Raw genomic sequence first — 15,706 nt, forward strand, 5'->3', positions numbered from 1 at the left:
TAAGCTACTCATAGAATAATTTGAATATAATTTATGTGTGACCTTAACTGAAATCTGACCTAATTCTAACCTCTCTTCCATTCTGTTGCCTGAGTGGCTTTTAAAAAATAGACCTGGTTATGTTACTGTACTACTCAAAAAGTCTTCAACAATTTGAAATCAATGTCCTTAACTCGGCATTCAGTACTCCCACAAATCTGGCCCCAGACTACTCTCTGGTTCTAACCTTGCCTAAAGGTCCCGTGGTGCCCATCTTCATATCTTTGTTCACCCTGTCTCTTCTGAGAATGCCCTGTCCACTTCATGCCTGCCTTTCAAAACCTAACTCATTTTTACACCCCAGTCAAATGCTACCTCCTTCATGGGGCATCCCCAATCCCCACCTTAACCCCTCTCTCATCCTAGTTTTACTTATTCCCTGTTATTTTACTTCTTCCCCACTCTGTGCTTCCAAGAACTTCATATCATTGCCACAGTATGAATTACACCTTTCCTTGTGTTAGCAAATATTTGGGAAGTAATAGTGAATAGTGCCTAAGGAAAAGGAGTACAGACTTTTGAGCCAGACTAGACCTGAGTCAAAACCCTGACTCTTAGGCAAGTCATTTAACTTTTCTGACTTTCAGTTTCCTCATCTGTGAACTGAAGAAAATATTACCAAATCTGCATGGACTGGTAGGGGAGAGCATATGAGAATATGCAGTAAAGGTCTTTAATAAGGGGTAGCTATTATTACCACAGTTATTCATATCCTGTCCCCAACTAGTTCATCAGCAGTACCTAGCAACATCTTACTCTCCATAGTGTTTTCTGAATTGACTGGAAGCAACCCAAATTGATGGCATCTGCTGCCTGGATCTCACTGAGCTATTAGTTTTCCAACATCTGTTTCGAATTTCAGAAAGAAATGTCCATTTTTAGGCAACAGCAGTGTTTTCCTGTGGCATTTCAATATGTCTCAATCCTGAAATGATTATAACTTGTGCTTGATTGAATCCAAGTCAGCAAAGTCATGGAGAACAGCCCAGCCCACAAGCACGTCCACTTTACGTAGGCCTAAGAAAGCATAGCCCTCTGTACAAAGAGCCCAAACACCAAGGAACACTATGTCAGCTTTTAATGACATTGCCCTTTGTTCAGATGTTTAAATTATGACAATAATAGAGCTTGAGAAGCTCTTATTTATCCACAATGCTGTGAGACAGAGAGAGTGTAGACATCCTGGTTTTCTTTGATGTCTAGAGTACTGGTAACTACTCAAGATGTTATAATGACAATTATTGACTCCCTTCTCTTGACTCTGAATTCCCTTATAAACTAAAAAAAAAAAAAGAAAAGAAAAGAAACTCCACAATTTTCTCCAGTAGTTTCTAAATTATTTCCTATGGAAAGCAGAATTTTCTAAACTACCATGCTTTATGAATCCTGTCTCTGTTTCAGCACCAAGGACAGAACCCCGCCAGGCTTGATGCCCACCCATCCCATTTAATTAACAAAATTTTAAATGTTTTAAAATTTCTGCTCAGATGTTTATTCGATCATCTAATATATTGGTTTTCTGAACACTGGTTATATGTCAGGCCTTGATATGGTATACAAAGGCTTACAGCTCTCAAGGTTGAACTGAGGCAGGAGAGCAAGAAAGGCAAGTTAATAAATATAACACCATATGACAGGTGCTGTTACGGAGTTATGTACAAGCCATGTGGGAGCCAGGGGAGGGAGTGATTAACTCTGACTAGTAAAGGAAGGCTTTTCAAAGGAGTTGACATTTGAGCTGGGTACTGAGAATTGAGTGAAGTTTGTAATGCAGAAAAGAGACTCCATGAAAAAGTACAGAGCATACTAAGAAATTTCTAGAAATGTGGTTTGATGTGGCTGAGAAATTGAGTGAGTGAAAGATTAAGGGAAGAGATAAGGAATAGGCTAGGTCAGATCACCAAGTACTTGTATACCAAGCTAAGGGTTTAGGCTTTATCCTGGGAAAGTTAAGAGCTGTGTAAGGGTTTTGAGCAGAGGCATGATCTAATCAGATTTGTGGTTTAGAAAGATACTTCATACAGAAAGAGAGAAAATATACTAAAAAATAAATAAATGAGAGGGCAGAAGGGCAGATGACGGCGACATTCCTCCATGTGGTTCTGGAATGAGGGCTCACTCCATCATAATCAGGATTAGACACGGAGAATTTACTTGGCCCAGCTCCCATTCACTGTTCACCATGTTTCACATATGGATTATGTCTCTCCAGATTCTTCCAAGAAGATAAATGATGTCTTGGCTGAATTTAATGAGGGTGGGAGCCTCAAACAATATGACCCACATGAGGTAAGAACATTTTCATTTCAAGCCTTTAAAAACCCCACGTTCTAGCCTTCCCATAATTTGTTCCTCTCTTAGAAGTTTAGCTCACTTTGAAGAACATGATTCTCAACATATTTTCTCCCAAGTTTCAAGTGAGCCATTGGTGCTACCTGGAATCATAAGTTCCTCAAGTCCATTCACCTTCTCACTATCCTAGAAGGCCACATCATACCTTCTCTTCTCTCCTCAAATCTCTCACTCCTCCTCCCTTTCTCAATTCCCAGTTATCAACTGTGTTTTCTACATCACTGAGAAAATAGAAACAGTCAGAAGCAATCTTCCCCAAAATCCTCACCTTATGTGCCCACCTAGCTGTACCTTTTCTCCTGTAATTAGGGACAAGCTTTGCATGCTCTGATCTCAGTCTGACCCCTCCACTTGTGCCCTCAGTCCCGTCCTTTTGGTCTGTTGACAGGCATTGCTTCAACAACGTATTCCTCTCTCACTCTCACTCCATCTCCTTCCCATCAGCTCTCTATGTATTAGACCTTCCTCATCAACAAATAAACATACTGCTCTTTCTCCTACATTAAAAAACTTTTTTCCGGCTCCACTTCTCCCTCCAGCGACCACCTCATTTCTCTCCTGTCCTTTATAACAAGTAAGCTGTGCAAAAGATGTGTCTATACTCATTGCCTCCAATTTCTCCTCTTCCCACTTTTCTGAAAGCTCTTCAAGCAGCATGTAACCCCCACGCCTACACTAAAATCACTAGTCAAAATAGCCAAGGACCTGCATGTGGCTAAAACTCAAGTCATTTTACACAACAGCATTGCACCTGATTGGTCAAATCTTCCTCCACTTCCTTCACTTGGTTTTCAGGACGCTATACTCTTCTGATTTTCCTCTTACCCCTTTACTTGACATTTCCACTTAAAAATCAAATAGGTATCTCAAACTTAACATAAGCTAAACTGAGCTCCTTGATCTTCCTCTATAAAACCTGTTTTTCCAGCAGTCTTTCCCATTTCAGTAAACGACAAGTCCAGTCTTCAAGTTATTCAGCCTAAAACTATGGAGTCATCGTTGACTTTTCTCTTTTTCTCACATCCCACATCTAATTCATCAGCCGTCTCCATCATTTCTACCTTCAAAATACATCCAAAATCCAGACACATCTCACTACCTGCTCTGCTATCACCCTGACCTGAGGCACCACCATATTTTGCCCAGATTATTGCAATAGTCTCCTCTTAGGCTCCCTGTTTTTGCTCTTGACCTTGAAAGTCTATTCTTTACACACATCCTGAGCAGTCTGTTAAAACTGAAGTCAGATCATGTCACTGCTGTGTTCCACAATCTTTTATGGTCTGCCCACCTGGTACTCAGAGTCAAAATCAAGGTCATTACAATCTGCATCTCCCCTACTATCGGACCTCATATCTTGCTATTCTTCTTCGCATTTTTTCCCAGCCGTATTAGCCTCCTTGATGCCTTCATACAAGCCAAGGCTGCTCTAACCTTAGCACCTGTGCCCATGCTCTGGCCTCTTCCTGCAATGTTCCTCCCCCAGATATCCATATCATTCATTCCTTCACCTCCTGCAAGTGTTTGCTCAAATCACCTTCTCAGTGAATGTCACATTCTCTATCTAAAATGTTAAACCCTCTTTCCTGACACTTCCTATCTTCCTGCTCTGCCTTATTTTCCTCCTTAGTGCTTCTCATCATCTGTCACACTGTATAACTTACTTATTTAATTGTCTATCTCCCCGACTAGAATAGTTTTGTTCACTGCTATGTCCCCAGTGCCCAGAAGAGTATCTGGCTTATAGCAGGCACTCAACAAACATTTGCTGAATGAATAAGTGCATGCAAGACCTCCCCTACTTTCAGATTCAGCTCATCTAATGTTTCTTGAGCATCCAGGCACTGTGTTGGATGCCGTAGAAGATATGAAGATGAGGAAGCATAGTTCCTCCCCTCCAGAACGTACTTCCTACTGGCAGGGCCAAGTTTAAGAGCCGTGACCCTGGAGGTTATGCTCTTAGGTTAGACTCCTAGCTTTGCTGCGAACCAGCAATGTGGCCTTGAATATTTCACCTCTCTGGGCCTCAGTTTCCTCTTCTGTGAACTGAATGTATAAAACAACCAAGAAGAAAGACCTTGAAGCTTGCAGATGAGTGAGTTAAATAAGATGCTTTTTGCAAAATGTCTAACACTTTAAGGACACTTAAAAATAGTGCCCATTATTATTACCCTTCTATTACCTTTCGCCAAAATGTTTTAAACTCAACTCCCTCTTCCCCGGTCCTGGGTCCTTTTATGAGGGCTAATAGCAGAAAAGCAACTGATCAGCAGGACAAACTTGGAAGGAGGCTGGCCGCCTATTTATTCATATTGTCATCCTTTCAACAAACCTTGAGTCAACTCCTTCTCTTCTGGGCCCTGGAAGTGAATCAACAGAGCCCACACCCTCGAGGTACACCTGAGAGGTGCTTTGAATAAAAGGCACTGATCACCTGAGAATGAAGCAGGAGGAAGGGTGCCAGAATAGGAGCCAGATTGAGAATGCACCCTTTCAAAGAACATTCCTGAGGAGGAACCATGTGGAAATGATGCCAAAGCCAGCAAAGAACTTGCAGCCCCCCAGTCCCCACCCCCACCTCCAAAAACACAGGAACAAAGACTGGCGGGGGCTGCTCCTCCGCCTGTCCGCCCTGAAGCTGACGAGAGTGGGAGGGGAACAGTTTGGTCAGGGCTGCCGAGGGTATGAAGGCCGTAGGAGCTTTCAGAAGCAGGCCTCTGCCTCCATCAGGCTGGCCCCCGCTCTGCCGTGTCCTAGGGGAGCTCCGTCACTCTGATTTCATTCTCTCTCACAGTGTGGCTGGCTTCAAGTAGGTATAATGTCCCAGCACGGGGTTCAGAAACAACAAGGGTTTAAATTCTCTTGAGTTTGGTGGCTTACTGCTGCTAAAATGTCTCAACAAGAAATGAGTTAGCTGTGGGAAGGGGCAGGTTGCTAGGAAAGGGTGGCTGGGAATAAAAGTTTACAGAGTGGCAGGGCTCCATCTGGCCATGAGAAGCGTGCCCTTGCCCATCGGCACCGAGTGATTCTCTGGAGAACAGAGCACAGCTGAAGATGGCCAGAAAGCAGACGGAAACAGTGCAACCAAAAAGGTAGGGGGGCCTGGTATCACCATGATCTTAGACTCAGGCACACCTTAGCACAAAGCACAGCTCTGCCACTTGCTTTACGACTTGAGCAAGTCATTTATGTTCTCAAAATTTTTTTCATCCACAAAATGGCAGTAATAATACCACGTCACACTGTTGTTTTGAGACTTAAGTAAGATCACGTATGTACAATGCTCAATAAACTCTCCATCTAGTTCTCCTTCCTTCTTTGACCTGTGGAAGAATTAACAATTGCCTAACTAGTTTCCACATGAAAGTTGCAGTTTCTGGGGAAAAAGAAAAGATGTCTGAACAATGGCAGTGTCTAAAATGTTACTCAGGGCTCTGAGAGTTGTCAGCGTGCTACATAGTGGTTGTTTATCTGGTTTGGGCAGAGTATGGGCCACTCCCTACCCATCACACACGTACCAAGCACCTACCCTGAGCCTGGCCTGTGCTCATAAAAAACTTACTCTTTTGCAATCCAGATATCACTTTGGGAGTGGCCCTCAGTCACATTTCCTTGCCTACTGAACTTGGGGTGCTTAGAGGGAATGGCAGGGAACACGATGTCAGCACCAGGGCCTGGGACAGATCAGATACTAGAGCAGGAGCATTGGACTAGGTGTCAGATGATCAGGCTTCTGGTTTCGCTTTGCTGCTAGCTGGCTGGGGCAAATCAGTAAAATTCCAGAGTCTCAGTGATGTAAGGAGATCTAGTCTCCTCTGAGCTCTTCTGACATGAATGCTCTGTGTTTCTGGGCTTATTTTATGCCATTTTGTTCCCCAGGATAGGGCCATAAATGGTTGGACATGTGTTCAATCATCATTGTTTTCTAAGTTCTCATAACAGTTTGTCAGTTCTTCTGCTGTGACACTCACCACTGTTGACCCTGTGTTAGAATTATTTCAATACCTTTCCCACTGAGTCTCTTAAAGGTATGGACTCATGCCTAATTCACTGGTGTGTTCTCCAGTGGTGCCCAGCACTGTGTCTTGTACTTGGGAGACTCAGTACATATATGCTGACTGAACAGACCCCACAATGATTGATGACAGCCAAGTGTACCAACTAGAAACCCAACGTCCATTAAAATATCTATTAGGAAATACCGTGCTAGGTGGTGTGGAGGATACAAAGATGAAATAAGACATTTCCCTACCTTCCAGGAGCTCTAGATCTAGTCGAGGAACTAAGGTGTGTATGTCATGAACAACTATATTTTGCGAGGGCAGCAGATATGGGTGTCCCAAGTCAGGAACCAATGTGGAAATGTATAGCAATTCAGGCACAAGAGATCATACCAGGCTTCCTGGAAGGGGTGGCATCTGAGTTGGGCCATAAAGGATAGCTGGAATTTTAACAGGTAGAGAAGAAAACAGTTCATGTAAGTACATGGAAGCTTGGCCAGGAAAGAACACAGAGATCAGTGTGGGCAGAATGTGAAGGTACACACAGAGAATTGTAGGAGAAAAGACCAGAATGGTCTCCGAACTTGAAGTAGCTACAAATCTAGGTTGGAGTGGGATTGTGGTAGGGCTGTGAATCCCAAAGGATTCAGGGAGTGCACAGGATGATCCACTGGACTGTAGGAATCCTGCATATTAGACTTTCTATTTACATTGATTTTTATCTCATCTAATTTCTAATTTCTTTGTGTGTCTTTTATAATGTATAGTAGTGGAGCAGAGCAGTACATATATATAGTGTATAAGTAAAGATAAATGACAATGTGTGCTTGAAAACCTTACAGAAGGGCGCATGGTTTTAAAAGTTTGGAGACAAGTGATGTCAACTCTCCCATGGGCAATTAGAAGCCATGGAAAGTTTTTGAGTTGGGAAGCAGTCTGATCAGAGCTGTGCTTTGGGAAGATCACCTTGGCAAGGATGGAAAAGATGAGAGGACTAACAGATGGAGGTGGAGGCAAGGAAGCCTTTGAGGGGTGTTGCAGTTGTCCAGATAGGACACATGGAACAGGAGTAGAAAACCAGGAGCATGGGGGACTTCAACAGCCGCCTTGTCAGGGTGGGGCCGACGGGCAATGGATACAGAAAAGACCTGGATATGACAGACGTTGCGAAAGAACAGTGGAAAGAAGGAAGGGACAAGAATTGATCTCAGACAACTGGGAGTTCAAGCTGAGCCTGGAATATTTGGAGGATAATGCTGCCATTGACATGAATAGAAACTGTAGGGTCAGAAAGAGGACCTGGTTTAAGGAAGAACCCAGTAGAAGTTCAGAGCTTGAGATCTTCTGGTCCAGCATTCACAGTTTGCTAAAGAAAAACCTGAGGTTCAAAAAAGGAGGAAAATGTGGTGGACCTCAGACCAGCCACGAGGTCTCCTGAATCTCACACTGATCTTGTTTGAAGATCTTTCAGCTTTGGTTTTTTAAGAGCATTATGTAAGACTTTGTTTAACTGAATTTCCTTTTTTATTAAATCATTTAGTATACGCTGTTTTCCAGAAATATGCTGGTAGTTTTCAATTTGAGGCCAACCAGAAAAAAAATTAACAACATTTTGGAACTCAAAACTATATTGTAAAACAGTACTTGTCGATTAAAATAGTGCAAAGGAAAGGACGATGCAAAAAGAGCCTTTTAAAATAAATTAATAATAAAGATGAGAAGATCTAAAACAAAGACCATTGAATTTGTGACCTTCAAGAGAGCAGATTCAGAGGTGATGCGCTAGAATCCAAATCGAATGGATTAAGGAGGTGAGGAGAAGTGTGAAGGGGAAGGGAAGAAGCACAGGCTAGTAGCTCGAGCAGCCAGCAGTTTCTTTGGAAGAGTGACCTGAACGTGCTTGCAGGTAGACAAGCAGGTGCTGGGAGATGCCATCAGAGGCAGGGAGGGTGGAATTGCAGGTCATTATGGGTTCCGCTGGGAAAGTGGGAGGAAAAGACTTTGCTGATGTGTACTGGGAAAAAGAGGATGTGTGTGGAAGGGACATTCTGAGGTGTTGAGGCAGTGGAGACAGGGACAGAAAGAGTACAAGAGAGAGCCACAGAGATTCTGGGGCAGGAAAGGCAGAGAAATAGAGATTGATGCCTGTCACAAGAAATGTAAGTCCACCATTTGCTTAGAGATGCCTTCATCTGGTAATGAGCCTTCATTATCCTCTGTCCAACTGAATCAGGCTTCCTTCACTCTGCTAAAGAGATGTTTAAATAGCCCAGCCTGGGGCTAAGGAGAAACTGCCTCGCAAGCTCCCTCCCAGTGGGGTCCAGAGGGCATTGCTTGTTTTAAGGACCAGGACTTTGTATCCAAAACCTGATCGTGCACGTGCCAGCCAACTCTGGTTCTGCGAAGGCTCCCAGATCTCCCAGAAGAGACAAGGGGTTAAATGCTACCAACATTTTCAGAGAGAGCCAAGTAGGCTCCCAAAAAGGGATTTTATCGCTATTATTCACAAAAGCCTGCACAGCAGATCTTGGAGGAGTGCTTCCTCAGATGATTTCCAGGAGCATCTGCTGATCTGATGAAGAATCTGATGCCATCAAAGCACAAGCCAGCGATGACTCACTGCGCACTGCTGTTGCCGAGTGTTTGCTGAGTGCAGCAGCCCTTTCTGGCACAGTTCTCCCAACCTGGGACCAGAAGCCAGGCAGCACTGGGCGACATACAGCAGGGAGAGGTTTTGGCATGTTTCTTGGTTTTACCTTCCGTCCTTGGCTTCCTGCTCTTCTCTCCTGGTGCCTGAAACCTTCACAAGGACATGTTTTGAGAGCAGTCGAGCCAGACACACTCCCTCCCCTGGTATCTTGAGGGTTGTCCAAAGAAGGTCAGTTATGAAAGTAATGAAAGATGGAGCCTGTTCTTTTTTATTTTCTGAGACCTGAATCCTCAGGAATCACATCCCTCACGGCATAAGCAGAAAATTGACATACCACAGAAGAGCGATTTCTTCTCCTTGTGTTTTCAACTACATCCCTCTTCATCCTTTTTTTTTTTTTGCCATACAGTTCATTTATGATATTATATTGGTTTGAGGTATACAGCATAGTGATTCAATATTTTTATAGATTACACTCCATTTAAAGTTATTACAGAGTGATGGCTATATTTCCCTGTGCCGTACAATATATCCTTGTTTTTTATTTTATACATAGTAGTTTGTATCTCTTAATCCCATACCCCTGTCTTGTCCTCCCTGCCTCCCTCTCCCTACCATTCTTTATCTTACCTAGGATTCCAGGGCACTGACCTAGTCCTGCCCATTAGAGACAAGACCCCCATGAGATCTCCGACTCAGGCAGAGCCCTCACTCCCAGTGCTCAGTCTTCAGCACCCCCTTTTCTTCCTAAACTTAGACATGCCTTGTCACGAAAGCCTCCCATGGTTCCATGGCCCACCAAGCCCCAACACACAACCAACAGCGTCTTCTCTTCCTCACGTTCTACCCCCACTGCCTATGCTTTTCACCCTCTATCGACTCCCAGGCCTTTTCATTCCTGCCCCCACCAAGCACTCCACTCCCTTCTGCTTCCCTTTCCATTGCCAGCTCCCCCATTCCTTCTTCTCCTCTCCCACCCTCTGTCTCTTCACTTCTCTCCACTGACTTTTCCCTCTTTATCCCTTCTCAGCCTATTAGCTATGACGTCTTCAAGCTGTTCATGAGGGCGTACCTGGAGGTGGACCTTCCACAGCCACTGAGCACACACCTCTTCCTGGCCTTCAGCCAGAAGCCCAGACAGGATACCCCGTCCCAACCAAAGGAGGGGGCCAGCAACAGCGAAGCCAGTGGCCCAGGTACATGGACCAGCATTCCCCAAGGTGGAAGGGAGATTTTGCAGCTCTAACCCACTTGCCACAGGTTCAGCCTGCACTCCTAGATGGTCCTCTGTGCCTGGTAACTTCCCTATGGGGAAGAGGGGGAAACAGAGACCAGGGGACCAAGACTCCTACCCTTTCAGGAAGCCCTGTCTGATGGATCTCTCAGTAAGAGAAATAAAAAGGGCATAATTCCTGCCACTCAGGATCAGAGGAGAGGATGGGGAGAAGAGGAGGCACAAACTAATGTATGGCAGGGGCAGGTGGGCCTTCCACAAAAGCTGCCAATCCCTGGAGAGCACATTCAGCTCTTATGCCCAGGCTGGGACTAGCCTGGGAGAGTCACAGGAGGGGAAGGGTGTGGTTACTGTCTTTCTGGAGTTTGGGCTATAATGGGGGAGACACTACCAACCCCAATAAGTGAGCATGAACCCAGCTGACACCAGAGACATGGGCATAACCCAAGTGATCCAGACTTTGTGGGAAAGCCTCCTACCTGCCTCTCTAAAAACCTAGAGGGCATGGGCTGGTCACTACATCTTCTTTTTATTCCCCAGATTCCAACATACAGAATGCAGATAATGCTGCCAAAGCAGACGAGGCTTGTGCCCCTGACGTGGGTAAGTCTTCGGGGGAGGAGTGGGCAGTACCCCATCCTTGGGGAAGGGGGAGAATCTAACCAGCAGTTTTGTCTCCATGTAATTGTATGCCTTTGAGCAGATGTTGTCTGCCTCCACCTCTGGGGCCCCTGACACTCAAATGTGTTGGGATTCTGAGGCTGGATGAAGGTTCTTGCTTCATTTGTCCCAAAACAGGGCAGGTCAGGACTTCGGTCAGCTCATTAGATGTTTACCTCTGACGGTCTGCCTAGCCAAAGAGGGGAAAAGGAGAAAGTGTACGGTGAGGGGAGGGGTGGGCAGAGGAAAAGAGAGAGACAGAGAGTGTATGGGAAGAAATGGCCGTAGGGCTGAGGTGGAGATGACGCTACCAGTGAATGGCTGAAGGGGGTTACGGAAAGAGGGTAAGAGTGTGCTCTGGTTGATTTCCCACAATATTTACATGCACTTGTTTGAACAAGTTGAGAGGAGCAAGAGGAAGCCAGCTAATCTTGTTTTGAAGATCTATTTGCCAGGCACCTGCTTTATTGCATGTTTCACCTTAGCCTTTGCAATCATGCCACATCACACACTGAGGAGCTGAGGCTGTAAGAGATTACATACCACTGTGCGAGCTGAGGAGCTAGGGATTCAATCCAGAATTGTCCATCCTCCAAGCTGCTGCTCTTTCCTGCACCAAGATAGGAAGCAATGGTCTCTCTTGAGGTGCCTGGACTAAAGTTTGTCTCCACGTAAAGGCACCAATTTGGTTAGGTCCTAGTGGAATGATCAAGGCTGCATTCCCAGTGGAGCCCCCATCATGATGCCTGGCTGTCCATGCACCGTCTCTTGGGTCGTGACTGATGTGGAACCTTCCCTGGCACATTTATCAATGGGAGGCCATTCCTCTGTTGAGAGGCTATTGACAGGCACAGTCCCAAGTGCAGAAGCTCCTAGTAAAACTGGAAAGAGCAAAGATTATCCTCCTTGACCTCTGTTCTAAGATGTAGCACAAATTTCCTGGATGCTGTCAACCTAAGCTGGGTCAGGTAATAAGCATATTGGTTAAGAATCTGGACTTCAGAGACAGACTTCCTGGGTTTGACACCCAGCTCTGACAACACCTAGCTCTGAAACCTTCGGTATGTTTGAACAATGTCTCTGTGCCTCAGTTTCCCCATCTGTAACATGAGATGACAGTAAGTGTTGATATGAAGGTTAAGTGAGTTATGTGTGTAAAATGCTTAGTATAGTGCCTGGAACAGAGTAAATGTTCAGTAAATATTAGCAATTATTATTCAGGCCACCTTCCAGAAGTACCCTCTATTCTCAACTCATCATGTCTGCCAAGATCTCCTTCAGTCTGCACCCTCAGTCTCCAATTGTGTCAGATGGGCATCCTCTTCTCATGGAAGGACTCTCAGGGACTGTCTCCCTCCCAGGTTGCTCTTGGAGCTTCACATACAAAGACTCAGAGAGACAGACCTTATTTCCTTTGCATTATTGTTTGGAAAAGATTGATGCACATTGGTGAATTCCAGCTCTTGGGATGTGCCCAGGGGATAAAGATGCAGTTTTCTTGTATCTTTCAATATATATTATATACATACATACACACATGGCAGAATAGGTAAGAGATAATACAACTGAATGAGAACTAATTGTAACAGAGACTTAGGATGAGAGAATTTCTTCGAGTGGGTGCTAGATGTAGTTCTCATCTTTTTTCCAGTCATTGCCGAAAGGGCAACTAGAGGATTATAGAGTTTTCAGTGTGTAACTGAAAGACTGATGAGATCAAAAATTCACTCTGAATGGAAAGCAGAACATGGTTGGGAAAGGAGAATTGCCTCAGGTCCATAAACTCAGCAAAATCCAGACTTCTCATAGAGCTCCAGAAAGCAAGGATTAAGAGTATTGGTGCCTTCCTGAGTTCTTCAGGGACAGCAGCAGGGCAAGACTGTGCAAAGTATAGGCTCACCCACCCCTCTGCCCAGCATCTCACCCACGCGTGCTAGGTCTAGGGCCCTTTGGTCAAATGGATTAAAGTCATAAATAAGTCTTAAATCTTATTGGGAATAGAGAGGGCATTTTATGACATAAATCATTCTCATGGTAGAAAGAAAAGTTTCAAACTGGAAGCTTTGAGATTATTCTAAACTCTCAGCAAAAAAATCAAAGAAAAGCATCTTTTTCTTTACCCAGATTCTTTACCAGAGATGTTCTTAGTCCAAGTATCTGGAACTTCAAGAGGAACCTGAGAGAAGTTACACTTCATTCCCTGAGGTTCCAAATTGTCTGGGCAGAGTTTGTTTCAGTGGCTGAAGTTTCCAAGGTACCAAACAAGGACTTAGTGGGGATCCTGTCATTATGTGATATTTGAGAAAAAATAATGAATGATGATAATAGACCTTGGCTGGCTTATTTGACCACCATGTTTATTTGCAATATCTGTATCATTTGGGGTCTCAGAACAACTTCCAGAGACTTGCTCCTGGAGAAGTGATTTGTCATGCACTGTTTTCCCATGCATGCAGCATATCAGTCTCCTGTGGTCCAGTCATGAAAGGGCAGTTATCTAACTGCTGGCCCAGGGAGATGTACAGCATTTTTTCACCCTCTTTTGTAACTTGTGATGTTAAGTAGCAAATCCTTTTCCTGTTGGGCCACCTTCCATGAATGTCTTAATTAGATGCCCCTATTCACCAAAAACAAGAATGTAGGGACAGGTGGACGCCACAGAGCAGGGCCTCTGCCAACAAGGAAGAGCCAAGTTCTGGAATCACCTTAGATCAGACCATCTGTTGAAAATTCCACCCTTTTCCTGTTGCCCAAGAAGAAGAAACTCTATTCTCATTTGATATGGCTGTTTGTGCCTATCAGATCAAGCTCCAAGCTCAGATCTAGAACAACCCGCTTTAAGTTATTCATTCCCAGAGCCAGGTGGGGGCATGGTTGGGTCCATAAGCACAGCAGACAGGGGTTTCACTGAGTCCAGAGGTCGGCTCAGAGCCTTGAGCAACATGTCATTGTCAGGATGTCAGCTCAGGAAGGGCTGAAATCACCCTTCCCTGAATGCCCATGAAAAGGTGGGATAAACAATGTGAACTTCATTCTCCTGGTTTTTATTTAGTTCCTCAGGCTATTGAGATGGTTCAGCAGCTTGGACTGTTGGAGTCTCAAGGAAAGTCCCTCCATTTTTTTAAATATATTTTTCCAGTTTTAAAAGTAACACATTGTATCAATAAAAAATTTTCTGAAGAGTACAAAAAAACTAAAGAAACAACAAAATCACCTAAATCTACCAATGTGATCACACACACACACACACACACACACACACACACACACACACACCCCTATACATATGTATCCTTGTAGGGTTTTTTCCATAAATTTTTTACAGAACTGGAATCAGACTGTATATATATAATTTTGGATCCAGCTTTGTTTTTCACTTAGCATTATATTCACAAACATTATTCATGTCATTCAAAACTTTTGGTAAACATCAATTTTAATGCAAGTCTGTCTTTTAACAGATGAAAAAACTGAGGTTGGGTGTGGGGAATAAGCCTTCTTGTGCAAGATCACACACCATTTAGCACAAACCCAGTTTTCTGCCTCTAGCTTGGCGCTCTTTCCACACAGCCCAACTGAAAGGTAAGAAGTAATACAGAGACTAAGAGAGAAGGTGGAACAAGTCATCTCTGCCCAAGAACCCTCATTTAGAAGGGTATGTGATGTGGCACCTGGGCAAAACCTCTGTGCTCTGGAAGAGGGTAGTCCCAGAGGGATGTGCTTGGATGGGTGTGGGTTAGGGTTATTTCCTGTAAGGCAACATGAGCAGGTAGGACACCAGTGGGACTGTGTGTCACTCAGTCCCTCTAGGCCCCAGCATTTCCACTGCTGGCCTGAACAGTAGACCTCAATGAGGACTAGAACAATGGCTCAAGATCCAGTCAAAGCTCTGGTAACCAAAGGATCTTTAGAAAAGGCTGTAATAATGTTTTTTTAATTGAAGTATAGTGGATTTATAATATTGTATTAGGGACTTCCCTGGTGGTGCAGTGGTTAAGACTCCGCGCTCCCAATTAAGGGGGCCCAGGTTCGATCCCTGGTCAGGGATCTAGATCCCACATGCATGCCGCCACTAAGAGTTTGCATGCCACAACTAAGACCCGTGCAACCAAATAAATAAATAAATAAATAAATATATATATATATATATATATATATATATAAAATATTGTGTCAGTTTCAGGTATACAGCAAAGTCATTCTGGTATATATTTTTTCAGATTATTTTCCATCATAGGTTATTACAAGATACTGGATATAGTTTCCTGTGCTATACAGTAAATCATTGTTGCTTATCTATTTTATATATGGTAGTATGTATGTGTTAATCCCATACTCCTAATTTACTCCTCCCCCCACTCCCTTTCCCCTTTAGTAACCATCAGTTTGTTTTCTATGTCTGTGAGTCTGGTTCTGTTTTATAAATAAATTCATTTGTATTATATTTTAGATTCCACAAATGAGTGATATCATGTAATATTTGTCTTTCTCTGTTGACTTACTTCACTTAGTATGATACTCTCTAGGTCCACCCACGTTGCTGCAAATAGTATTATTTCATTCTTTTTAATGGCTGAATAATAGTCCCTTGTATATATATACACCACATCTTCTTTATCCATTCATCTGTCGATGGACACATAGGTTGCTTCCACGTCTTGGCTATTGTAAATAGTGTTGCTATGAACATTAAGGTGCATGTATCTTTTCAAATTAGAGTTTTCTTCTCTGCCCAGAAGTGAGATTGCTGTATCATATGGTAGCTCTAGT

At 43.8% G+C, this 15,706-nt stretch overlaps 1 protein-coding gene across 15 annotated transcripts in view; it reads left to right on the top strand.

Annotated features, from left to right (window-relative positions):
* DGKG (diacylglycerol kinase gamma) overlaps window positions 1-15,706 on the top strand; it is a 206,741-nt gene that overhangs the window by 47,652 nt on the left and 143,383 nt on the right. For all 15 annotated transcript variants that reach the window (XM_089910732.1, XM_089910727.1, XM_089910731.1 and 12 more), the window contains exons 3-5: window positions 2,252-2,328; window positions 10,073-10,238; window positions 10,817-10,879. In XM_089910732.1, the coding sequence (XP_089766858.1) occupies window positions 2,252-2,328; window positions 10,073-10,238; window positions 10,817-10,879 (306 nt within the window). The remainder of the gene's footprint in view (window positions 1-2,251; window positions 2,329-10,072; window positions 10,239-10,816; window positions 10,880-15,706) is intronic.

Source organism: Delphinapterus leucas, chromosome 4 (assembly GCF_059928025.1).
Source record: "Delphinapterus leucas isolate spDelLeu-1000000601 "Yukka" chromosome 4, BTC_Dleu_Yukka2, whole genome shotgun sequence".
Classification (NCBI taxonomy): Eukaryota; Metazoa; Chordata; class Mammalia; order Artiodactyla; family Monodontidae; genus Delphinapterus; species Delphinapterus leucas.